The sequence below is a fragment of the Lolium perenne genome, chromosome 5 (assembly GCF_019359855.2).
Source record: "Lolium perenne isolate Kyuss_39 chromosome 5, Kyuss_2.0, whole genome shotgun sequence".
Classification (NCBI taxonomy): domain Eukaryota; kingdom Viridiplantae; phylum Streptophyta; class Magnoliopsida; order Poales; family Poaceae; genus Lolium; species Lolium perenne.
In genome coordinates, this window is record NC_067248.2 from 21,190,210 (window position 1) to 21,218,078 (window position 27,869).

The following is a 27,869-nucleotide window of genomic DNA, read 5'->3' on the forward strand; positions in this document are numbered from 1 at the left end:
CAAACTTAGAACAACTCATTAGAGGGTTAGTGCACAATCAAAATATACATGTTCAGAGGTGACATAATCATTCTTAACACTTCTGGACATTGCACAAAGCTACTGAAAGTCAATGGAATCGAAATATCCATCGAACATAACAAAACTGGCAATGCGAAATAAAAGGCAGAATCTGTCAAAACAGAACAGTTCGTATTTACGAATTTTATCGAGGCACCAGACTTGCTCAAATGAAAATGCTCAAATTGAATGAAAGTTGCGTACATATCTGAGGATCACTCACGTAAATTGGCATAATTTTCTGAGTTACTTACAGAGAAAACAGCCCAGATTCGTGACAGCAAAGAAATCTGTTTCTGCGCAGTAATCCAAATCTAGTATGAACTTTACTATCAACGACTTTACTTGGCACAATAAAACACTAAACTAGGATAAGGAGAGGTTGCTACAGTAGTAAACAACTTCCAAGACACAAAATAAAAACAAAGTACTGTAGTAAAAACCATGGGTTGTCTCCCATAAGCGCTTTTCTTTAACGCCTTTCAGCTAGGCGCAGAAAGTGTGTATCAAGTATTATCAAGAGATGGTGCATCTACAGCGGGATGCGGAGTTTTCTCAACCAGGCATAGTATATTAGATACATAAGTTTTAGCGTCCCCCTTTTCATTAGTCTTGGGCTTGCTACTCTCATCAAACAAATTTTCAGGAACAAGCCAAGCATAATTATTTTCTAGTGCATCATTCATCGCTAGGAGCTTACATGGTATTGTTGCTTTGATCTCCCCACCATCATTAATATTATTAGTGTACTTTATTCTATCCATATCCATCTTTTCAAGGAGACTAACAAAATTGGTATAAGAACCAAGCATATCATATTTAGCAAAGACCTTTCTAGCCTCTCTTGCTATACCACCAAATTCTCTAAGAAGGGTTTCTAAAACAAAGTCTTTCTTTTCCCCTTCTTCCATATCACCGAGTGTAAGAAACATGTGTTGGATTATAGGATTGAGATTAACAAATTTAGTTTCCATCATATGAACTAAAGCAGCAGCGGCAATTTCATAAGTAGGAGCAAGTTCTACCAAGTGTCTATCTTCAAAATCTTCAACGGTACTGACATGATTGAAAAATTCTTCTATATTATTTCTCCCAATTATAGACCCACGTCCTACCGGTATGTTTTTCGTGGTAAAATTAAAAGGAAACATGATGAGTAAAGTAAATGCAAGTAACTAATTTTTTTGTGTTTTTTATATAGAGTGCAAGACAGTAAATAAAGTAAAGCTAGCAACTAATTTTTTTTGTGTTTTGATATAATGCAGCAAACAAAGTAGTAAATAAAATAAAGCAAGACAAAAACAAAATAAAGAGATTGGGAAGTGGAGACTCCCCTTGCAGCGTGTCTTGATCTCCCCGGCAACGGCGCCAGAAATTTGCTTGATGCGTGTAGTTGACACGTCCGTTGGGAACCCCAAGAGGAAGGTGTGATGCGCACAGCGGCAAGTTTCCCTCAGTAAGAAACCAAGGTTTAATCGAACCAGTAGGAGTCAAGAAGCACGTTGAAGGTTGATGGCGGCGGGATGTAGTGCGGCGCAACACCAGAGATTCCGGCGCCAACGTGGAACCTGCACAACACAACCAAAGTACTTTGCCCCAACGAAACAGTGAGGTTGTCAATCTCACCGGCTTGCTGTAACAAAGGATTAACCGTATTGTGTGGAAGATGATTGTTTGCAGAAAACAGTAAAACAAGTATTGCAGTAGATTGTATTTCAGTATAGAGAATTGGACCGGGGTCCACAGTTCACTAGAGGTGTCTCTCCCATAAGATAAACAGCATGTTGGGTGAACAAATTACAGTTGGGCAATTGACAAATAAAGAGGGCATGACCATGCACATACATATTATGATGAGTATAGTGAGATTTAATTGGGCATTACGACAAAGTACATAGACCGCTATCCAGCATGCATCTATGCCTAAAAAGTCCACCTTCAGGTTATCATCCGAACCCCCTCCAGTATTAAGTTGCTAACAACAGACAATTGCATTAAGTATTGCGCGTAATGTAATCAGTAACTACATCCTCGAACATAGCACCAATGTTTTATCCCTAGTGGCAACAAATAAGCATCCATAATCTTAGAGATTTCTGTCACTTCCCCAGATTCACGGAGACATGAACCCACTATCGAGCATAAATACTCCCTCTTGGAGTTACAAGCATCTACTTGGCCAGAGCATCTACTAGTAACGGAGAGCATGCAAGATCATAAACAACACATAGATATAAATTGATAATCAACATAACAAGTATTCTCTATTCATCGGATCCCAACAAACACAACATATAGAATTACAGATAGATGATCTTGATCATGTTCGGCAGCTCACAAGACCCGACAATTAAGCACAATGGGGAGAAGACAACCATCTAGCTACTGCTATGGACCCATAGTCCAGGGGTAGACTACTCACACATCACTCCGGAGGCGACCATGGCGGCGTAGAGTCCTCCGGGAGATGAATCCCCTCTCCGGCAGGGTGCCGGAGGCGATCTCCTGAATCCCCCGAGATGGGATTGGCGGCGGCGTCTCTGGAAGGTTTTCCATATCGTGGCTCTCGGTACTGGGGGTTTCGCGACGGAGGCTTTAAGTAGGCGGAAGGGCAGGTCAGGGGGCCACACGAGGGCCCCACACTACAGGTCGGCGCGGCCAAGGGCCAGGCCGCGCCGCCCTAGGGTGTGGCCACCTCGTGGCCCCACTTCGTCTCCTCTTCGGTCTTCTGGAAGCTTCGTGGCAAAATAGGACCCTGGGCGTTGATTTCGTCCAATTCCGAGAATATTTCGTTACTAGGATTTCTGAAACCAAAAACAGCAGAAAACAGCAACTGGCACTTCGGCATCTTGTTAATAGGTTAGTTCCAGAAAATGCACGAATATGACATAAAGTGTGCATAAAACATGTAGATATCATCAATAATGTGGCATGGAACACAAGAAATTATCGATACGTCGGAGACGTATCAGGATGCCCCGGTGGTTCACCCCTGCATATATCAAGAAGACTCAAGCGTCTAAGCTTGGGGATGCCCAAGGCATCCCCTTCTTCATCGACAATATTATCAGGTTCCTCCCCTGAAACTATATTTTTATTCCATCACAGCTTATGTGCTTTGCTTGGAGCGTCGGTTTGTTTTTGTTTTTGTTTGGTTTGAATAAAATGGATCCTAGCATTCTTTGTGTGGGAGAGAGACACGCTCCGCCGTTGCATATGGACAAGTATGTCCTTAGGCTTTACTCATAGTATTCATGGCGAAGTTTCTTCTTCGTTAAATTATTATATGGTTGGAATTGGAAAATGATACATGTAGTAATTGCTATAATGTCTTGGATAATGTGATACTTGGCAATTGTTGTGCTCATGTTTAAGCTCTTGCATCATATGCTTTGCACCCATTAATGAAGAAATACATAGAGCATGCTAAAATTTGGTTTGCATATTTGGTTTCTCTAAAGTCTAGATAATTTCTAGTATTGAGTTTGAACAACAAGGAAGACGGTGTAGAGTCTTATAATGTTTTCAATATGTCTTTTATGTGAGTTTTGCTGCACCGGTTCATCCTTGTGTTTGTTTCAAATAGCCTTGCTAGCCTAAACCTTGTATCGAGAGGGAATACTTCTCATGCATCCAAAATATTTGAGCCAACCACTATGCCATTTGTGTCCACCATACCTACCTACTACATGGTATTTCTCCGCCATTCCAAAGTAAATTGCTTGAGTGCTACCTTTAAATTTCCATTCTTCACCTATACAATATATAGCTCATGGGACAAATAGCTTAAAAACTATCGTGGTATTGAATATGTACTTATGCACTTTATCTCTTATTAAGTTGCTCGTTGTGCGATAACCATGTTCCTGGGGACGCCATCAACTACTCTTTGTTGAATATCATGTGAGTTGCTATGCATGTTCGTCTTGTCTGAAGTAAGGACGATCTACCACCTTATGGTTAGAGCATGCATATTGTTAGAGAAGAACATTGGGCCGCTAACTAAAGCCATGATCCATGGTGGAAGTTTCAGTCTTGGACATATATCCTCAATCTCAAATGAGAAAATTAATTTTTGCTACATGCTTATGCATAAAAGAGGAGTCCATTATCTGTTGTCTATGTTGTCCCGGTATGGATGTCTAAGTTGAGAATAATCAATAGCGAGAAATCCGATGCGAGCTTTCTCCTTAGACCTTTGTACAGGCGGCATAGAGGTACCCCTTTGTGACACTTGGTTAAAACATGTGCATTGCGATAATCCCGGTAGTCCAAGCTAATTAGGACAAGGTGCGGGCACTATTAGTATACTATGCATGAGGCTTGCAACTTGTAAGATATAATTTACATGATACATATGCTTTATTACTACCGTTAACAAAATTGTTTCTTGTTTTCAAAATCAAAGCTCTAGCACAAATATAGCAATCGATGCTTTCCTCTTTGAAGGACCATTCTTTTACTTTTATGTTGAGTCAGTTCACCTATTTCTCTCCACCTTAAGAAGCAAACACTTGTGTGAACTGTGCATTGATTCCTACATATTTGCATATTGCACATATTATATTACTCTATGTTGACAATATCTATGAGATATACATGTTACAAGTTGAAAGCAACCGCTGAAACTTAATCTTCCTTTGTGTTGCTTCAATGTTTCTACTATGAATTATTTCTTTATGAGTTAACTCTTATGCAAGACTTATTGATGCTTGTCTTGAAGTACTATTCATGAAAAGTCTTTGCTATATGATTCACTTGTTTACTCATGTCATTTACATTGTTTTGATCGCTGCATTCACTACATATGCTTTACAAATAGTATGATCAAGGTTATGATGGCATGTCACTCCAGAAATTATCTTTGTTTATCGTTTACCTGCTCGGGACGAGCAGGAACTAAGCTTGGGGATGCTGATACGTCTCCGACGTATCGATAATTTCTTATGTTCCATGCCACATTATTGATGATATCTACATGTTTTATGCACACTTTATGTCATATTTGTGCATTTTCTGGAACTAACCTATTAACAAGATGCCGAAGTGCCGATTCTTTGTTTCTGCTGTTTTTGGTTTCAGAAATCCTAGTAAGGAAATATTCTCGGAATTGGACGAAATCAACGCCCAGGGTCCTATTTTGCCACGAAGCTTCCAGAAGACCGAAGAGTCAACGAAGTGGGGCCACGAGGCGGCCAGAGCACAGGGCGGCGCGGCCTAGGTCTTGGCCGCGCGGCCCTGTCATCTGGGCCCCTCGTGACGCCCCTCGACCTGCCCTTCCGCCTACAAATAACCTTCGTCGCGAAACCCCCAGTACCGAGAGCCACGATACGGAAAACCTTCCAGAGACGCCGCCGCCAATCCCATCTCGGGGGATTCAGGAGATCGCCTCCGGCACCCTGCCGGAGAGGGGAATCATCTCCCGGAGGACTCTACGCCGCCATGGTCGCCTCCGGAGTGATGTGTGAGTAGTCTACCCCTGGACTATGGGTCCATAGCAGTAGCTAGATGGTTGTCTTCTCCTCATTGTGCTTAATTGTCGGGTCTTGTGAGCTGCCGAACATGATCAAGATCATCTATCTGTAATTCTATATGTTGTGTTTGTTGGGATCCGATGAATAGAGAATACTTGTTATGTTGATTATCAATTTATATCTATGTGTTGTTTATGATCTTGCATGCTCTCCGTTACTAGTAGATGCTCTGTCCAAGTAGATGCTTGTAACTCCAAGAGGGAGTATTTATGCTCGATAGTGGGTTCATGTCTCCGTGAATCTGGGGAAGTGACAGAAATCTCTAAGATTATGGATGTGCTGTTGCCACTAGGGATAAAACATTGGTGCTATGTTCGAGGATGTAGTTACTGATTACATTACGCGCAATACTTAATGCAATTGTCTGTTGTTAGCAACTTAATACTGGAAGGGGTTCGGATGATAACCTGAAGGTGGACTTTTTAGGCATAGATGCATGATGTATAGCGGTCTATGTACTTTGTCGTAATGCCCAATTAAATCTCACAATACTCATCATAATATGTATGTGCATGGTCATGCCCTATTTATTTGTCAATTGCCCAACTGTAATTTGTTCACCCAACATGCTGTTTATCTTATGGGAGAGACACCTCTAGTGAACTGTGGACCCCGGTCCAATTCTCTATGCTGAAATACAATCTACTGCAATACTTGTTCTACTGTTTTCTGCAAACAATCATCATCCACACTATACATCTAATCCTTTGTTACAGCAAGCCGGTGAGATTGACAACCTCGCTGTTACGTTGGGGCAAAGTACTTGGTTTGTGTTGTGCAGGTTCCACGTTGGCGCCGGAATCCCTGGTGTTGCGCCGCACTACATCTCGCCGCCATCAACCTTCAACGTGCTTCTTGACTCCTACTGGTTCGATAAACCTTGGTTTCTAAGCGAGGAAACTTCTCTTGTACGCATCACACCTTCCACTTGGGGTTCCCAACGGTCGCGTGCTGTACGCGTGTCAAGCTAAATTTCTGGCGCCGTTGCCGGGGACGTGAAGGAAATTACACCACAGAGATTTCTAACTCCCACGTCAACTGCACGCCAGCAGGGCCCCACACACCAGGCTGGCGCGGCCAGGGCTTGGGCCGCGCCGCCCTACTGTGGCGGCGCCCCGTGGCCCCACTTCGTCTCCTTTTCGGACTTCTGGAAGCTTCGTGGAAAAATAGGCCCCTGGGCGTTGATTTCGTCCAATTCCAAGAATATTTCCTTACTAGGATTTCTGAAACAAAAAAAACAGCAGAAAACAGCAACTGGCTCTTCGGCATCTTGTTAATAGGTTAGTGCCGGAAAATGCATAAATATGACATAAAGTATGTATAAAACATGTAGGTATCATCAATAAAGTAGCATGGAACATAAGAAATTATCGATACGTTGGAGACATATCAGCATCCCCGAGCTTAGTTCCTACTCGTCCCGAGTAGGTAAACGATAACAAAGATTATTTCTGAAGTGACATGCCATCATGATCTTGATCAATACTATTGTAAGCATATGTAATGAATGCAGCGATCCAATGGAATGGTAAAGACAATGAGTAAACAACTGAATCATATAGCAAAGACTTTTCATGAATAGTACTTTCAAGACAAGCATCAACAAGTCTTGCATAAGAGTTAACTCATAAAGTAATAAATTCATAGTAAATGTATTGAAGCAACACAAAGGAAGATTAAGTTTCAGCGGTTGCTTTCAACTTGTAACATGTATATCTCATGGATAGTTGTCAACATAAAGCAATATGATGAATGCAAACATGCAAGTATGTAAGAATCAATGCACAGTTAACACAAGTGTTTGCTTCTTAAGGTGGGAGGAAATAGGTAAACTGACTCAACATAAAAGTAGAAGAAAGGCCCTTCGAAGAGGGAAGCATCGATTGCTATATTTGTGCTAGAGCTTTTATTTTGAAAACAAGAAACAATTTTGTCAACTGTAGTAATAAAGCATGTGTTATGTAAATTATATCCTACAAGTTGCAAGCCTCATGCATAGTATACCAATAGTGCCCGCACCTTGTCCTAATTAGCTCGGATTACCTGGATTATCACCGCAATACATATGTTTTAACCAAGTATCACAAAGGGGTACCTCTATGCCGCATGTACAAAGGTCTAAGGAGAAAGCTCGCATTGGATTTCTCGCTTTTGATTATTCTCACTACAACACAACTAACAAGTAAAGACGCTAAGTTTAAAGGCTAGAGACGCGAAATTTCATCTCTACGTGGTTGTATAGTCGCTTTCATAAAGCGTCATAGGATCGTCTCCTTGTGCACCGTCTCAAGTAACGGAATGACGCTTGCTAAAACATAAAGACGCTATCATACCGACGCTCCAAAGCATGTCTACCTGCGTAGAGACGTTTTAATAAACACACCATGTTAGCGTCTTAATATATTTTAGAGATGATGTATTAATCTATACATCGTATGTACATCGTATACACAGGGTACTCATCTTATATAAATTATGTATATACATACATATATTCATTTACTTTTGGATATAGCGTCTCAAAACTGATGTGCGCTGGCATAATTTATTTTTATTCAGAAATTCAAGTAATAAACTGAATTTTTCTTCGTATTTAGGTTCAAGTACAAGGCATGACCATTGTAACGAACGAACTCTGAAATGTATAGAGCAAACCGTAATAAATACATTAATACTAAAAGAAATTCAAAACTGAATAGAATATTCATATCAATAATTCACAGATACATCGGGAAAGATCCTGAACAGAAAAATCATAAAAATCCTATATAACAATTATCTCTCAAAAATGACAGCAAATATCCCTCCATTGATTTATCGAGGCGGAAACAAATGCTTTGCCCTCTCCATCTTCATTCATTTCAGTCCTATTTAGCTCCAGATTTTACCTGAAATGCAAGTCACGTCCAAAGTAAGAAACTCTGTGGAAAAAGTTAGTAGAGGGTCAGATGACAAGCTCAGTTGATTAGATAAAAAAAAGATCCAAGACTGCTTCTGCATGACAAAGATCTGCTATTCCTAGCTAAAGTTTGCACCGTTCTGCCAGAGGGATTAAATATCTAGAAACTTATGTTGCCTTCCGTGTATTGGCGATATCTGCATAGTCATAAGATGCATTTGAAGATGTCCTATGTACACGTGTTGCCAGGTTAGCAATTCCATGCTCAACTCCTGAACTTAACCGGAGCTATCCACTCTCAACCAGCTCGCTGAATCTGTTTTGACATCAGTTCTAGTCATGCTTCCAAGAGGAAGTTCCTTAGAAACCACACCGGAGTACTCAACAAGCTGGCCGATTGACTGTTGGTTTTGCTCACATGTACATGGGATGGACAACGGTACAAATAATTGCATGTTTGTCACAGAGAAGAAATAGAAGAGGCATGATAAAATGTCAGGGAGAGGAGCAAGTAAGGTACAAGTACCTTGTCCTATTCGAAATAATTGATAAGTAAAAGTTTTGCAAAATTACAAACGCTCAAGTATCTAGCCATAACATAGGTGGATGCAAGTATTAAAACCAAATCATTGCATATTTCCCGAGTCTTCCGTTATTAAGAAAAAAGAGAAGAATGTAATATACCAGGTTATTATTTGTCTGGTTTGAGCTCGATTTCTTCTTTTTGATCTACAACAGACAAAGTTTATAAATAAATAATTAAGTAAGCATTCAAAACTAACAAAGGAATATATTGCTTGTACGTATGAAAACGTACTTACACAGAACCTAGGCCAAGCAATAACATCCCCCAAAGCATCTATGACAGTTATGCACCGACGTCCTAAAGATGAATTGACATAGCTCTCTTTGCCAATATTTTCAGGACATTGCTGCAATTGTGAATGAACAAACATAATCAATAATATTACTTGTAGAAAAAACAATGCAACCATACTGATTCGAAATGCAAATCCACGGTAGCATATACCTGCTTAGTAATCTCCTAGCTTGGTACACAACCCTGATGTTCTTTAGCATACATTTTTTGTGTCCTTCCTACAGTTGAAGCGCAGTTCAGTTCATGCTAAATAAATAGGCGCAATGTCATAACTGAGTAAAAGCCGTGAATATGCCTTAGTGATCTTGTTTTCATGTGGCATCCCTGTTAATATATTATGGATCTTTGGTGGACCTTGTAAACCATCTTCATTGAGCTCTACATTTTCTGCATCTCGTTCTTAAAAATGATCTTTCGCAGTCATAGAGGTATACTCAACATAATATCTTTCCTAGAGAAATGAAAAAATTAGTTAGCCTTTCTGTATTGTGAAATGATTCGTAATTCAGTATGCTAATTTGATTACCATCAGCTTTGGTTGCTTTAACATATGGGTTGGAAAAAAACTGAATTAACAAGTTTGTGGTTATGAAGCGCCAGACATAGGAACACTTCGATTTTGATATGTTATGCATTACGTGTCAGATGCCAAACATCAATACATTAAACAGATTGGTAAACTATCAGCAAACAATTATGCTTGGATCTGTATAGGTTACGTCTAGAACAACAATAGATTTGTATACTATCAGCAAAAAAAAAAAGGTTGCAGAAGTAACTACAAGTCAGTATATTTATTTCATTGACTAATTCATACATCTTTTTTTACTGGACTGACTTATTCCATTTTACTAAAGAGCTAAGATGAACAAAATAAACAAACACTCCTAATAGCAAGCTGCTCTTGCATTCTCGTACAACTAGTAGGTGCTAGTGCTAGAGCCCGTGATTTAAGAACGAATAATAACCAATATGCGTAGCCTCTTATCAACTGGTATTCCCATCGACACTGGTTTCACACGGTTGTGTACTCTACAAATAAGTATGGCCTGGAAAAGAGTATATGAATAGAAAAGATGAGCAGCAGATTCTGAACAAAAAAAAAGACCGAGTTTTTCTTGGTACCTGAAAGAGCGGATTGGCGTTGAGCAGGATGCTGCCTGCCTTCTGGATCAGATGGATCCACGGAACCCCATACACCCAGTTACCCCACCCATCGCACACGCACACACCTGCCGCAGCACCCGCAGGCCGCATCAACCCCTACCTCTTCGCCGTTGTCCGCGACGGCAGCGGTGGCGCCGCCTTCACCGGCCGCCCTAGATTAACTTAATAGTGGAGGTCTAACATCTACACGAGATAGATTCGATGGAGCACGAAGGCGGTGGCACACGGTGGCGGATCTGATCTTTGATGAGCATATCAAGAAAGGGGGTGGCGGCTGCAGAGATGCAGGCGAGGGTTTCCCCTCCTCTTCTAAAGAATGATCGATGCGAGGGGGAAATTTGAGCTACGGTATATATTACGGATTTTTTTCCCTTGTAAGTACTAAACTAACCCAGTTAGCGGCAAAACGGAAAAAAAATTAAGCGGGAATATTTTTCTTAGTAGGCGCTAAAACATACAGTACAAAGTTAGAACCAATTAGGAAAAACAAAAATGTTAGCGCCAAAGCAAAACAAGAAAATCTTTTGTATAATATGTGCCAAAATTCTCCCGTAATAGGAACCAAGTTCAAGAAAAATTATTTAAAAAAAGTTTTATATGTTTTAGAGATCATCGAGGTGTATTAGACCGCTATTGTATCTCCATAAATGACATTTTCTATATCGTAACCATCCTTTATAATCAGAGAAAGCAAGTAATGTACAACCGTTTATTTGTGTGGTCGTGGGAAACAAAAATAGATCTAGTGATCATCGGTTTGAATTTCGCTATTTTAATCCAGCGTGTGTCCACTTTTGTGTTTCTCTACGTATAGTTTGTATTTCACACGCATATTAGGTCTATAGTTATTTTTGACCCAACAAAAAATACTTTTTTTTCTCTTAAAAATATTAATTGACCAGACGCATTCAAAAACGTCTTAAGATTCGTCCACAGGCACCTACAAATTACCAAGCTTATTTATTTTGCTACCTGATAAACATCAAATTAGAGACGCCATGTGGAACGTCTAAACAAGCGTCTTTACGTTGGTCTGTTCCACTGTTGTAGAGACGAAAACAAATGCGTCTCATATATAGCGTCTCCACGTGATGATTTTCTTGTAGTGCTCAACTTAGACATCCATACCGGGACAACATAGACAACAGATAATGGACTCCTCTTTAATGATTAAGCATTCAACAACAAATAATTTTCTCATAAGAGATTGAGGATTGTTGTCCAAAACTGAAACTTCCACCATGGATCATGGCTTTAGTTAGCGGCCCAATGTTCTTCTCTAACAATATGCATGCTCAAACCATTCAACTCATGGTAAATCGCCCTTACTTCAGACAAGACGAACATGCATAGCAACTCACATGATATTCAACAAAGGGTAGTTGATGGCGTCCCCAGGAACATGGTTATCGCACAACAAGCAACTTAATAAGAAATAAAATACATAAGTACATATTCAATACCACAATAGTTTTTAGGCTATTTGTCCCATAAGCTATATATTGTAAAGATAAAGGATAGAAATTTAAAGGTAGCACTCAAGCAATTTACTTTGGAATGGCGGAGAAATACTATGTAGTAGGTAGGTATGGTGGACACAAATGGCATAGTTATTGGCTCAAGGATTTGGATGCACGAGAAGTAATCCTTCTCAATACAAGGCTTAGGCTAGCAAGATTATTTGAAGCAAACACAAGTATGAACCGGTGCAGCAAAACTCACATAAAAATATATTGCAAGCATTATAAGACTCTACACTGTCATCCTTGTTGCTCAAACCCTTACTAGAAAATATCTAGACTTTAGAGAGACCAATCATGCAAACCAAATTTCAACAAGCTCTATGTATTTCTTCACTAATAGGTGCAAAGTATATGATGCAAGAGCTTAAACATGATCTATAACAATTACCAAGTATCAAATTATCCAAGACATTCTACCAATTACCACATGTAGCATTTCTCGTTTCCAACCATATAACAATTAATGAAGCAGTTTATCCTTCGCCATGAACATTATGAGTAAAGCCTAAGGACATATTTGTCCATATGCAACAGCGGAGCGTGTCTCTCTCCCACACAATGAATGCTAGGATCCATTTTATTCAAACAAAACAAAAACAAAAAACAAACAGACGCTCCAAGCAATGTACATAAGATGTGACGGAATAAAAATATAGTTTCACTAGAGGAACCTGATAATGTTATCGATGAAGAAGGGGATGCCTTGGGCATCCCCAAGCTTAGATGCTTGAGTATTCTTGAAATATGCAGGGATGAACCACCGGGGCATCCCCAAGCTTAGAGCTTTCACTCTCCTTGATCATATTGTATCATCCTCCTCTCTTGATCCTTGAAAACTTCCTCCACACCAAACTCAAAACAACTCATTAGAGGGTTAGTGCACAATCAAAATTCACATGTTCAGAGGTGACATAATCATTCTTAACACTTCTGGACATTGCACAAAGCTACTGAAAGTTAATGGAACAAATAAATCCATCAAGCATAGCAAAACAGGCAATACGAAATAAAAGGCAGAATCTGTCAAAACAGAACAGTCCGTAAAGACGAATTTTTACGAGGCAACAGACTTGCTCAAATGAAAATGCTCAAATTTAATGAAAGTTACGTACATATCTGAGGATCACTCACGTAAATTGGCAGAATGTTCTGAGTTACCTACAGAGAATTCAGCCCAGATTCGTGACAGCAAGAAATCTGTTTCTGCGCAGTAATCCAAATCTTGTATGAACCTTACTATCAAAGACTTTACTTGACACAACAATGCAACAAAATTAAGATAAGGAGAGGTTTCTACAGTAGTAACAACTTCCAAGACTCAAATATAAAATAAAATTGCTGTAGTAAAATCATGGGTTGTCTCCCATAAGCGCTTTTCTTTAACGCCTTTCAGCTAGGCGCAGAAAGTGTGTATCAAGTATTATCAAGAGACGAAGCATCAACATCATAATTTGTTCTAATGATAGAATCAAAAGGTAACTTCATTCTCTTTCTAGGGAAGTGTTACATACCTTTCTTGAGAGGAAATTGATATTTAATATTACCTTCATTCATATCAATAATAGCACCAACAGTTCGAAGAAAAGGTCTTCCCAATATAATGGGACAAGATGCATTGCATTCAATATCCAAGACAACAAAATCAACGGGGACTAGGTTATTGTTAACCATAATGTGAACATTATCAACTCTCCCCAAAGGTTTCTTTGTAGAATTATCAGCAAGATTAACATCCAAATAACAATTTTTCAATGGTGGCAAGTCAAGCATATTATAGATTTTCCTAGGCATAACGGAAATACTTGCACCAAGATCACATCAAGCATTACAATCAAAGTCATTGACCTTCATCTTAATGGTGGGCTCCCAACCATCCTCTAACTTCCTAGGAATAGAAGCTTCAAGATTTAATTTCTCTTCTCTAGCTTTTATGAGAGCATTTGTAATATGTTTTGTAAAGGCCAAATTTATAGAACTAGCATTAGGACTTTTAGCAAGTTTTTGTAAGAACTTTATAACTTCAGAGATGTGACAATCATCAAAATCTAAACCATTATGATCTAAAGCAATGGGATCATTATCCCCAACATTAGAAAAAATTTCAGCAGTTTTATCACAGGCAGTTTCAGCAAGTTTTAGCAGTTTCAGGCAGTTTTTCACGCTTTGCATTAGAAGTGGAAACATTGCCAACACCAATTCTTTTACCATTAATAGTAGGAGGTGCAGCAACATGTGAAGCATTAGCATTGCTAGTGGTGGTAATAGTCCAAACTTTAACTACTTTGTCTTCTTTAGCATTTTCTTCTTTCTCCCACCTAGCACGCAATTCGGCCATCAATCTTATATTCTCATTAATTCTAACTTGGATGGCGTTTGCTGTAGCAAATGACTTAATATCTTTATTTTCATTAGGCATAACTTTCGATTTCAAAAGATCAACATCGGCAGCAAGACTATCGACTTTAGAAGCAAGTATATCAATTTTCCCAAGCTTTTCTTCAACAGATTTGTTAAAAGCAGTTTGTGTACTAATAAATTCTTTAAGCATGGATTCAAGTCCAGGGGGTGTATTACTATTATTGTTGTAAGAATTCCCATAAAAATTACCATAACCATTACCATTATTATAAGGATATGGCCTATAGTTGTTACTAGAATTGTTCCGATAAGCATTGTTGTTGAAATTATTATTTTTAATGAAGTTCACATCAACATGTTCTTCTTGGGCAACCAATAAAGCTAAAGGAACATTATTAGGATCAACATTTGTCCTACCATTCACAAGCATAGATATAATAGCATCAATCTTATCACTCAAGGAAGAGGTTTCGTCGACAGAATTTACCTTCTTACCTTGTGGAGCTCTTTCCGTGTGCCATTCAGAGTAATTAATCATCATATTATCAAGAAGCTTTGTTGCGTCGCCTAGAGTGATGGACATAAAGGTACCTCCAGCAGCTGAATCCAATAAGTTCCGCGAAGAAAAATACAGTCCTGCATAAAAGGTTTGGATGATCATCCAAGTAGTCAGTCCATGGGTTGGGCAATTTTTAACCATAGATTTCATTCTTTCCCATGCTTGGGCAACATGCTCATTATCCAATTGTTTAAAATTCATTATGCTACTTCTCAAAGATATAATTTTAGCAGGAGGATAATATCTACCAATAAAAGCATCCTTGCATTTAGTCCATGAATCAATACTATTCTTAGGCAGAGATAGCAACCAATCTTTAGCTCTTCCCCTTAATGAGAAAGAAAACAATTTTAATTTTATAATGTCACCATCTACATCCTTATACTTTTGCATTTCACATAGTTCAACAAAATTATTGAGATGGGCAGCAGCATCATCAGAACTAACGCCAGAAAATTGCTCTCTCATAACAAGATTCAGTAAAGCAGGTTTAATTTCAAAGAATTCTGCTGTAGTAGCAGGTGGAGCAATAGGTGTGCATAAGAAATCATTATTATTTGTGGTTGTGAAGTCACACAACTTAGTATTTTCAGGAGTACCCATTTTAGCAACAGTAAATAAAGCAAACTAGATAAAGTAAATGCAAGTAACTAATTTTTTTGTGTTTTTAATATGGAGATTGCAAACAAGACAGTAAATAAAGTAAAGCTAGCAACTAATTTTTTTGTGTTTTGATATAATGCAGCAAACAAAGTAGTAAATAAAATAAAGCAAGACAAAAACAAAGTAAAGAGATTGGGAGTGGAGACTCCCCTTGCAGCGTGTCTTGATCTCCCCGGCAACGACGTCAGAAAAAAGCCTTGATGCTAGCACGCAGTCGACGTGCCCGTTGGGAACCCCAAGAGGAAGGTGTGATGCGTACAGCGGCAAGTTTTCCTTCAGTAAGAAACCAAGTTTTATCGAACCAGTAGGAGCCAATAAGCACGTTGAAGGTTGATGGCGGCGAAGTGTAGTGCGGCGCAACACCAGTGATTCTGGTGCCAACATGGAACCTGCACAACACAACCAAAGTACTTTGTCCCAACGTAACAGTGAGGTTGTCAATCTCACCGGCTTGCTGTAACAAAGGATTAGATGTATAGTGTGGATGATGATGTTTGCAGAGAATAGTAGAACGAGTATTGCAGTAGATTGTATTCGATGTAAAAGAATGGACCAGGGTCCACAGTTCACTAGAGGTGTCTCTCCATAAGAATAAGCATGTTGGGTGAACAAATTACAGTTGGGCAATTGACAAATAGAGAGGGCATGACCATGCACATACATGTTATGATGAGTAGTGTGAGATTTAATTAGGCATTACGACAAAGTACATAGACCGCTATCCAGCATGCATCTATGCCTAAAAAGTCCACCTTCAGGTTATCATCCGAACCCCCTCCAATATTAAGTTGCAAACAACAGACAATTGCATTAAGTATGGTGCGTAATGTAATCAACAAATATATCCTTAGACATAGTATTGATGTTTTATCCCTAGTTGCAACAGCACATCCACAACCTTAGAACTTTCTGTCACTGTTCCAGATTTAATGGAGGCATGAACCCACTATCGAGCATAAATACTCCCTCTTGGAGTTACAAGCAAAAACTTGGCTAGAGCCTCTACTAGCAACGGAGAGCATGCAAGATCATAAATAACACATAGATGATAGATTGATAATCAACATAACATAGCATTCACTATTCATCGGATCCTAACAAACACAACATATAGTATTACAGATAGATGATCTTGATCATGTTAGGCAGCTCACAAGATCAAACAATGATAGCACAATGAGGAGAAGACGACCATCTAGCTACTGCTATGGACCCATAGTCTAGGGGTGAACTACTCACACATCACTCCGGAGGCGACCATGGCGGTGTAGAGTCCTTCGGGAGATGATTCCCCTCTCCGGCAGGGTGCCGGAGGCGATCTCCAGAATCCCCCAAGGTTTTCCGTATCGTGGCTCTCGGTACTGGGGGTTTCGCGACGAAGGCTTTAAGTAGGCGGAAGGGCAGGTCAAGAGGCGTCACGGGGGCCCCACACGCCAGGCTGGCACGGCCAGGGCTTGGGCCGCGCCGCCCTACTGTGGCGGCGCCCCGTGGCCCCACTTCGTCTCCTCTTCGGACTTCTGGAAGCTTCGTGGAAAAATAGGCCCCTGGGCGTTGATTTCGTCCAATTTCGAGAATATTTCCTTACTAGGATTTCTGAAACCAAAAACAGCAGAAAACAACAACTAGCTCTTCGGCATCTTGTTAATAGGTTAGTGCCAGAAAATGCATAGATATGACATAAAGTATGTATAAAACATGTAGGTATCATCAATAAAGTAGCATGGAACATAAGAAATTATTGATACGTTGGAGACGTATCAGAGCCCATCATTAAAATGAAGGTCAATGATTTTGATTGTAATGCTTTATGTGATATAGGTGCAAGTATTTCTGTTATGCCTAAGAAACTTTATGATATGCTTGACTTGCCACCTTTGGAATATTGTTATTTGGATGTTAATCTTGCTGATAATTCTATAAAGAAACCTTTGGGGAGAATTGACAATGTTCACATTACGGTTAACAATAACCTTGTCCCCATTGATTTTGTTGTTTTGGATATTGAATGCAATGCATCTTGTCCTATTGTTTTGGAAAGACCATTTCTTTGAACCGTTGGTGCTATTATTGATATGAAAGAAGGAAATATTAAATATCAATTCTCTCTTAAGAAAGGTATGGAACACTTTCCTATAAAGAGAATGAAGTTACCTTTTGATTATATTATTAGAACAAATTATGATGTTGATTCTTCTTCTCTTGATGTTACTTGATTTTCACTTTCTGCGCCCAGCTAAAAGGCGTTAAAGAAAAGCGCTTATGGGAGACAACCCATTATTTTATTTCTGCAATTTTTGTATTATATTTGAGTCAAGGTGATTGTTACTACTGTAGCAATACCTTTGTATCTTTATTTTCTTGCATTGTTGTGCCAAGTAAAGTCTTTGATAGAAAGTTGATACTAGATTTGGATGTCTGCGCAGAAACATATTTCTAGCTGTCACGGTTTTGCATTTTTTCTCTCTGTATAAAAATCTAAAAATCTTGAAAAAAATCATGAGTAATCCTCAGATATGTATGCAACTTTCATTCAACTGGAGCTTTTCCATCTGAGCATGTTAAGTGCCTCGAAAAAATTCGTATTTACGGACTGTTCTGTTTTGACAGATTCTGCCTTTTATTTCGGATTGCCTCTTTTACTGTGTTTGAATGGATTTCTTTGCTCCATTAAATTTCAGTAACCTTGGGTAATATCCAGAAGTGCTGGGAATGATTGTGTCCTTGCTGAACATGTGAATTTTTGATTATGCACTAACCCTCTAATGAGATTGCTTTGAGTCTAGTGTGAAGGAAGTTTTCAAGGATCAAGAAGAGGAGGATGATATAATATGATCAAGAAGAGTGAAAAGTCTAAGCTTGGGGATGCCCCCGTGGTTCATCCCTGCATATTTCAAGAAGACTCAAACATCTAAGCTTGGGGATGCCCAAGGCATCCCCTTCTTCATCAACAACTTATCAGGTCACCTCTAGTGAAACTATATTTTTATTCCGTCACATCTTATGTACTTTACTTGGAGCGTCTGTGTGTTTTTATTTTTGTTTTGTTATTTTCATTGTATGAATAAATCGGATCCTAACATGCTTGTTTGGGAGAGAGACACGCTCCGCTTTTTCATATGAACACCGGTGTTCTTCGTTTTACTTTTAGTGTTCATGGCAAAAGTTGAAAGCTGCTGCACTTATTGCTATTTGGTTGGAAACAGAAAATGCTTCATGTGGTAATTGGTATATTGTCTTGAATAATTTGATACTTGGCAATTGTTTTGAGCTCTCAAGTAGATCATGTTTAAGCTCTTGCATCATGTAGTTTAAACCTATTAGTGGAGAACTACCGTAGAGCTTGTTGAAAATTGGTTTGCATGATTGGTGTCTCTAAGGTCTAGATATTTTCTGGTAAAAGTGTTTGAGCAACAAGGAAGACAGTGTAGAGTCTTATAATGCTTGCAATATGTTCTTATGTAAGTTTTGCTGTACCGGTTCATAATTGTGTTGCTTCAAACAACCTTGCTAGCCAAAGCCTTGTACTGAGAGGGAATACTTCTCGTGCATCCAAATCCTTGAGCCAAAACCTATGCCATTTGTGTCCACCATAACTACCTACTATGTGGTATTTTTCTGCCATTCCAAGTAAATACTTCATGTGCTACCTTTAAAACAATTCAAAACTTTATTACTCCTTATTTGTGTCAATGTTTTTATAGCTCATGAGGAAGTATGTGGTGTTTTATCTTTCAATCTTATTGGGCAGACTTTCACCAATGGACTAGTGGCTTCATCCGCTTATCCAATAATTTTGCAAAAAGAGCTGGCAACGGGGTTCCCAGCCCCAATTAATTAACTTTCATTAATAATTCTCTTCACATGTTTTGCCCTGATTCATCAGTAAGCAACTTAATTTTGCAAATAGACACTCCTCCATGGTATGTGAAATGTTGGAAGGCACCCGAGGATTCGGTTAGCCATGGCTTGTGAAAGCAAAAGGTTGGGAGGAGTGTCATCCATAAATAAAACTAAAGTACATGTGTAAACAAAAGAGAAGAGGGATGATCTACCTTGCTGGTAGAGATAACGTCCTTCATGGGAGCCGCTCTTTGAAAGTCTGTTTGACAAGGGGGTTAGAGTGCCCACTACCATTCGTTGACAACAACAAACACCTCTCAAAACTTTACTTTTATGCTCTCTATATGATTTCAAAACTTGAAAAGCTCTAGCACATGATTTATGTTGAGTTAGTTTACCTACTTCTTTCTATCTTAGAAGCAAACACTTGTTTCAACTGTGTGCATTGATTCTTACATGCTTACTTATTGCACTCATCATATTACTTTGTGTTGACAATTATCCATGAGATATACATGTTGAAAGTTGAAAGCAATTGCTGAAACTTAAATCTTCCTTTGTGTTACTTCAAAACCTTCTATTAAGAATCTATTGCTTTATGAGTTAACTCTTATGCAAGACTTTTTGATGCTTGTCTTGAAAGTACTATTCATGAAAAGTTTTTGCTATATGATTCAGTTGTTTAGTCATTATCTTTTTGTTAGCAAACTATAAACCATTGCTTTGAGTCACTTCATTCATCTCATATGCTTTACAATAGTATTGATCAAGATTATGTTGGTTGCATGTCACTTCAGAATTTTTTTTTATCGTTTACCTACTCGAGGGCGAGTAGGAACTAAGCTTGGGGATGCTTCATACGTCTCCAACGTATCTATAATTTCTAATGTTCCATGCTAGTTTTATGACAATACCTACATTTTTTATTCATACTTTATATCATTTTTATGCATTTTCCGGGACTAACCTATTAACAAGATGCCGAAGCGCCAGTTCTTGTTTTCTGCTGTTTTTGGTTTCAGAAATTCTACACAGGAAATATTCTCGGAATTGGACGAAACAAAAGCCCACGGCCCTATTTTCCACGGAGTGTTCCAGAACATCGAAGAAGAGTCGGAGACAGCCAGTAGGGGGGCCACCCCATAGGGCGGCGCGACCCCACCTCCTGCCGCGCCGAGGTGTGGGGAGCCCACCTCGGGACTCCCCCGACGCTGCCCCTTCGCCTATATATTCCTTCGTATCGGAAAACCCTAGTACCGAGAGCCAAAATACGAGAAAAGTTACTGAGACGCCGCCGCCGTCAATCCAATCTCGGGGGATTTAGACGATCTCCTCCGGCACCCTGCCGGAGAGGGGAATCATTACCGGAGGGCTCTACATCACCATGCCCGCCTCCGGACTGATGCGTGAGTAGTTCATCCTTGGATTATGGGTCCATAGCAGTAGCTAGATGGTTGTCTTCTCCTATTGTGCCATCATGTTTAGATCTTGTGAGCTGCCTATCATGATCAAGATCATCTATTTATAATGCTACATGTTGTGTTTGTTGGGATCCGATGAATATGGAATACTATGTCAAGTTGATTATCGATCTATCATATATGTGTTGTTTATGATCTTGCATGCTCTCCGTTGCTAGTAGAGGCTCTGGCCAAGTTGATACTTGTAACTCCAAGAGGGAGTATTTATGCTAGATAGTGGGTTCATGCCTCCATTGAATCTGGGATAGTGACAAGAAGTTCTAAGGTTGTGGATGTGTTGTTGCCACTAGGGATAAAACATCAATGCTTTGTCTAAGGATATTTGTATTGTTTACATTACGCACAGTACTTAATGCAATTGTCTGTTGTTTGCAACTTAATACTGGAAGGGGTGCAGATGCTAACCCGAAGGTGGACTTTTTAGGCATAGATGCATGCTGGATGGCGGTCTATGTTCTTTGTCGTAATGCCCTAAGTAAATCTCATAGTAGTCATCATGATATGTATGTGCATTGTTATGCCCTCTCTATTTGTCAATTGCCCAACTGTAATTTGTTTACCCAACATGTTATTTATCTTATTGGAGAGACACCACTAGTGAACTGTGGACCCCGGTCCATTCTTTTACATCTGAAATACAACCTACTGCAATCATTGTTCTCTTTTGTTTTCTGCAAGCAAACATCATTCTCCACACCATACGTTTAATCCTTTGTTTTCAGCAAGCCGGTGAGATTGACAACCTCACTGTTAAGTTGGGGCAAAGTATTTTGATTGTGTTGTGCAGGTTCCACGTTGGCACCGGAATCCTTGGTGTTGCGCCGCACTACACTCCTTTACCAACAACCTTCACGTGATCTTCATCTCCTACTGGTTCGATAACCTTGGTTTCTTACTGAGGGAAAATTTGCTGCTGTACGCATCATACCTTCCTCTTGGGGTTCCCAACGGACGTGTGCTTTACCGTCACAAGCAAGGGGCTCGAGGGCGAGGAGTTTGAGGACGAAGAATACACCATCGGCGAGGGAGAAGATGAAATGGAAGAGACCGAGGAGGGAATGTCCGATGGAGCGGTTGCCAAGGCGAAGGGGGAGCGATCCGGACCGGCAACTACACCAAACTTGAAGATGTGATCTTGATCCGTGCTTGGGAGGCGGTTTCGATGGATTCCATGACCGGCACCGACCAAACCTGCAAGAGGTATTGGCAACGCATCGAGGATAAATTATTCCAGTTGATGCCACCTCTCTCTACTACTCCGGTTCACTCCTACCGCTTGCTCCAAGGCCGATGGGACACCATCAAGTTGGCGTGCAGCCGGTGGTTAGGTTGCGTCGAGGGCGTGAGGAACGCGCCACCGAGCAACACTAACATCGGCGATTGGGAAGCTATTGCGCAACAAAGGTTTCGGGAAATGCCGGGTTTAAAAAACATACCGTTCAATTTCGCTCATTGCTATGCCCTTCTTGAGCACAATCCGAAATGGAAGTTTAGGGAACAAGAGGCGCCACCGCCAAAGCACAAGCTTAATGAGTTGGAGGACATGAAGGAGGATGACATGCTTGAGGCCAAGAAGAACAAGAAGCGGCTTGATGGATGCAAGGCAACCAAGGAAAAGATCAAGAGACAAGGAAAGGTTGCATCATTGTCCCTCAAGATCGATGTGATGGTTGATACGTCTCCGACGTATCGATAATTTCTTATGTTCCATGCCACATTATTGATGATATCTACATGTTTTATGCATACTTTATGTCATATTTATGCGTTTTCTGGAACTAACCTATTGACGAGATGCCGAAGGGCCAGTTGCTATTTTCTGCTGTTTTTGGTTTCAAAAATCCTAGTAAGGAAATATTCTCGGAATCGGACGAAATCAACGCCCAGCATCCTATTTTTCCACGAAGCTTCCAGAACACCCGGGAAGGACCAGAGGTGGGCCACAGGGGCCCCAGGAGGGTGGCTGGCGCGGCCCAGGCCCTGGCCGCGCCGCCATACCCCCTCACCGCCTCGTCGCCCCTCCGACTCCGCCTCTTCGCCTATATAAAGGTCCCAGACCTAAAACCACGATACGGAAAAACCACGGTACGAGAAACCATCCAGAGCCGCCGCCATCGCAAAGCCAAGATCTGGGGGACAGGAGTCTCTGTTCCGACACGCCGCCGGGACGGGGAAGTGCCCCCGGAAGGCTTCTCCATCGACACCACCGTCATCTTCATCACCGCTGCTGTCTCCCATGAGGAGGGAGTAGTTCTCCATCGAGGCTCGGGGCTGTACCGGTAGCTATGTGGTTCATCTCTCTCCTATGTACTTCAATACAATAATCTCATGAGCTGCCTTACATGATTGAGATTCATATGATGATGCTTGTAATCTAGATGTCATTATGCTAGTCAAGTGGATTTTACTTATGTGATCTCCGGAGACTCCTTGTCCCACGTGTGTAAAGGTGACAGTGTGTGCACCGTGTGGGTCTCTTAGGCTATATTTCACAGAATACTTATTCACTGTTATGAATGGCATAGTGAAGTGCTTATTGATATCTCTTTATGATTGCAATGTGTTTTGTATCACAATTTATCTATGTGCTACTCTAGTGATGTTATTAAAGTAGTTTATTCCTCCTGCACGGTGTAATGGTGACAGTGTGTGCATCGTGTTAGTACTTGGCGTAGGCTATGATTGTGATCTCTTGTAGATTATGAAGTTAACTATTGCTATGATGGTATTGATGTGATCTATGCCTCCTTTCGTAGCGTGAAGGTGACAGTGTGCATGCTATGTTAGTACTTGGTTTGGTTATGTTGATCTGTCATGCACTCTAAGGTTATTTAAACATGAACATCGAATATTGTGGAGCTTGTTAACTCCGGCATTGAGGGTTCGTGTAATCCTACACAGTTAGTGGTGTTCATCATCCAACAAGAGGGTGTAGAGTCTAGCATCTATCTATTTATTCTGTTATGTGATCAATGTTGAGAGTGTCCACTAGTGAAAGTATGATCCCTAGGCCTTGTTCCCAAATACTGCTATCGCTGCTTGTTTACTGTTCTACTGCATCTGTACTGTCCGCAATATTACCACCATCAACCACACGCCAGCAAGCACTTTTCTGGTGCCATTGCTACTGCTCATATATATTCATACCACCTGTATTTCACTATCTCTTCGCCGAACTAGTGCACCTATTAGGTGTGTTGGGGACACAAGAGACTTCTTGCTTTGTGGTTGCAGGGTTGCATGAGAGGGATATCTTTGACCTCTTCCTCCCTGAGTTCGATAAACCTTGGGTGATCCACTTAAGGGAAACTTGCTGCTGTTCTACAAACCTCTGCTCTTGGAGGCCCAACACTGTCTACAAGAATAGAAGCACCCGTAGACATCAAGCACTTTTCTGGCGCCGTTGCCGGGGAGGAAAGGTAAAAGGCACTCATACTCCGGTTCCAGGTAACAGTACTTTTCTGGCGCCATTGTGTTTGTGCTCGAAGCTATTTCCTTTAGATCCTGCAATTGCATCTTTTTGTTTCTTGTTTACACTAGTAAGGCATAATGGAAAACAACAAAAATATGAGAGATCTTTATGAACTTTATCTTGAATTAGGACATGATGTGTTTGAAGAGAGAATTAAAAAACCCATGGAACTTTATATGCATGCTAATGGGAATGTTATTAATATGAATGCTTTGAACACTATTGTTGCTAATGCTATGGAAAATTCTAAGCTTGGGGAAGCTGGCTTCGATGAGCATGATCTTTTTAGTCCACCAAGCATTGAGGAGAAAATTTACTTTGATAATACTTTACCTCCTATTTATGATGATTATAATGATAGTGGTCTTTTGGTGCCGCCTGTTATGGAGGATAAATTTGATTATGATTACAATATGCCTCCTATATTTGATGATGAGAATAATAATGATAGCTACTTTGTTGAATTTGCTCCCACTACAATTAATAAAATTGATTATGCTTATGGGAGTAGTAATAATTTTATGCATGAGACTCATGATAAGAATGCTTTATGTGATAGTTATATTGTTGAGTTTGCTTATGATACTACTGAAAGTTATTATGAGAGAGGAAAATATGGTTGTAGAAATTTTCATGTTACTAAAACACCTCTCTATATGCTTAAAATCTTGAAGCTACACTTGTTTTATCTTCCTATGCTTGTCACTTTACTCTTCATGAACTTGTTTATTTACAAGATTCCTATGCATAGGAAGCATGTTAGACTTAAATGTGTTTTGAATTTTCTTCTTGATGCTCTCTTTTGCTTCAAATACTATTTCTTGCGAGTGCATCATTAAAACTGCTGAGCCCATCTTAATGGCGATAAAGAAAGAACTTCTTGGGAGATAACCCATGTGTTTATTTTGCTACAGTATTTTTATTTTATATTTGAGTCTTGGAAGTTTTTACTACTGTAGCAACCTCTCCTTATCTTAGTTTTGTGCTTTGTTGTGCCAAGTAAAGTCGTTGATAGTAAGGTTCACACTAGATTTGGATTACTGCGCAGAAACAGATTTCTTTGCTGTCACGAATCTGGGCAAAATTCACTGTAGGTAACTCAGAAAATTATGCCAATTTACGTGAGTGATCCTCCGATATGTACGCAACTTTCATTCAATTTGAGCATTTTCATTTGAGCAAGTCTGGTGCCTCAATAAAATTCGTCTTTACGGACTGTTCTGTTTTGACAGATTCTGCCTTTTATTTCGCATTGCTTCTTTTGCTATGTGGGATGGATTTCTTTGTTCCATTGACTTCCAATAGCTTTGAGCAATGTCCAGAAGTGTTAAGAATGATTGTGTCACCTCTGAACATGTGAATTTTTGATTATGCACTAACCCTCTAATGAGTTTGTTTCGAGTTTGGTGTGGAGGAAGTTTTCAAGGGTCAAGAGAGGAGGATGATATACTACGATCAAGAAGAATGAAAAGTCTAAGCTTGGGGATGCCCCGGTGGTTCACCCCTGCATAATTCAAGAAGACTCAAGCATCTAAGCTTGGGGATGCCCAAGGCATCCCCTTCTTCATCGACAAATTATCAGGTTCCTTCTCTTGAAACTATATTTTTATTCGGTCACATCTTATGTGCTTTACTTGGAGCATCTGTGTGTTTTTGTTTTTGTTTTTGTTTGAATAAATGCTTGTGTGGGAGAGAGACACGCTCCGCTGGTTCATATGAACACATGTGTTCTTAGCTTTTAATATTCATGGCGAAAGTTTCTTCTTCGTTAAATTGTTATATGGTTGGAATTGGAAAATGATACATGTAGTAATTTGCTAAAATGTCTTGGATAATGTGATACTTGGCAATTGTTGTGCTCATATTTAAGCTCTTGCATCATATACTTTGCACCTATTAATGAAGAAATACATAGAGCTTGCTAAAATTTGGTTTGCATAATTGGTCTCTCTAAGGTCTAGATAATTTCTAGTATTGAGTTTGAACAACAAGGAAGACAGTGTAGAGTCTTATAATGTTTACAATATGTCTTTTATGTGAGTTTTGCTGCACCGGTTCATCCTTGTGTTTGTTTCAAATAACCTTGCTAGCCTAAACCTTGTATCGAGAGGGAATACTTCTCATGCATCCAAATACTTGAGCCAACCACTATGCCATTTGTGTCCACCATACCTACCTACTACATGGTATTTCTCCACCATTCCAAAGTAAATTGCTTGAGTGCTACCTTTAAATAATTCAAAATTTATCACCTCTGATTTGTGTCAATGTTTTATAGCTCATGAGGAAGTATGTGGTGTTTATCTTTCAATCTTGTTGGGCAACTTTCACCAATGGACTAGTGGCTTCATCCGCTTATCCAATAATTTTGCAAAAAGAGCTGGCAATGGGATTCCCAGTCCCAAATTAATTAACCAAAATAGACACTCCTCCATGGTATGTGATTGTTGGACGGCACCCGAAGGATTCGGTTAGCCATGGCTTGAGAAAGCAAAGGTGGGGAGGAGTGTCATCATAATAAAACTAAAATAAAAAGGCACTCCTTCATGGTATGAGATTGTTGGCAGGCACCCGAGGATTCGGTTAGCCATGGTTTGTGAAAGAAAGGTTGGAAGGAGTGCCACACAAAAATAAAATAAAATGGGAGCCGCTCTTTGAAGGTTTGTCTGGCAAGGGGGTTAGAGTGCCCACTACCATTCGTTGACAACAACAAACACCTCTCAAAACTTTATTTTTATGCTCTCTTTATGTTTTCAAAATAAAAGCTCTAGCACAAATATAGCAATCAATGCTTCCCTCTGCGAAGGGCCTTTCTTCTACTTTTATATTGAGTCAGTTTACCCATTTCTCTCCACCTCAAGAAGCAAACACCGCTGCCATCTCCACCGCCATCTTCATCACCGCTGCTGTCTCCCATGAGGAGGGAGTAGTTCTCCATCGAGGCTCGGGGCTGTACCGGTAGCCATGTGGTTCATCTCTCTCCTATGTACTTCAATACAATAATCTCATGAGCTGCCTTACATGATTGAGATTCATATGATGATGCTTGTAATCTAGATGTCATTATGCTAGTCAAGTGGATTTTACTTATGTGATCTCCGGAGACTCCTTGTCCCACGTGTGTAAAGGTGACAGTGTGTGCACCGTGTGGGTCTCTTAGGCTATATTTCACAGAATACTTATTCACTGTTATGAATGGCATAGTGAAGTGCTTATTTATGTCTCTTTATGATTGCAATGTGTTTTGTATCACAATTTATCTGTGTGCTACTCTAGTGATGTTATTAAAGTAGTTTATTCCTCCTGCACGGTGTAATGGTGACAGTGTGTGCATCGTGTTAGTACTTGGCGTAGGCTATGATTATGATCTCTTGTAGATTATGAAGTTAACTATTGCTATGATGGTATTGATGTGATCTATGCCTCCTTTCGT

General features: G+C 39.9%; 2 protein-coding genes across 4 annotated transcripts in view; both read right to left on the reverse strand.

Annotated features, from left to right (window-relative positions):
- The window catches only part of LOC127303182 (uncharacterized), a 66,811-nt gene extending 58,831 nt beyond the window's left edge, over positions 1-7,980 (reverse strand). Inside the window, exon 1 of the mRNA XM_071820694.1 lies at positions 7,950-7,980. Coding sequence (XP_071676795.1) covers positions 7,950-7,980 — 31 coding nt within the window. The remainder of the gene's footprint in view (positions 1-7,949) is intronic.
- A 289-nt stretch (positions 7,981-8,269) lies between these two features.
- LOC127298808 (uncharacterized) lies at positions 8,270-10,896 on the reverse strand. Of its 3 annotated transcripts, none has more exons than XR_011744606.1 (5): positions 10,499-10,896; positions 9,524-9,591; positions 9,311-9,425; positions 9,178-9,222; positions 8,270-8,482 (listed from the first exon to the last, which is right to left on the reverse strand). XR_011744606.1 is itself a non-coding variant. In XM_051328664.2 (4 exons), the coding sequence occupies exons 1-4, from the start codon at positions 10,628-10,630 to the stop codon at positions 8,462-8,464; spliced, it is 309 nt and encodes a 102-aa protein (XP_051184624.1). In that variant the 5' UTR covers positions 10,631-10,889; the 3' UTR covers positions 8,270-8,461. The 3 variants fall into 3 exon arrangements, 1 of the variants encoding a protein (XP_051184624.1); XR_007850141.2 differs by having other exon boundaries at positions 9,315-9,425; positions 10,499-10,893; XM_051328664.2 differs by lacking the exon at positions 9,524-9,591 and having other exon boundaries at positions 9,315-9,425; positions 10,499-10,889.
- Positions 10,897-27,869: the final 16,973 nt, after the last annotated feature.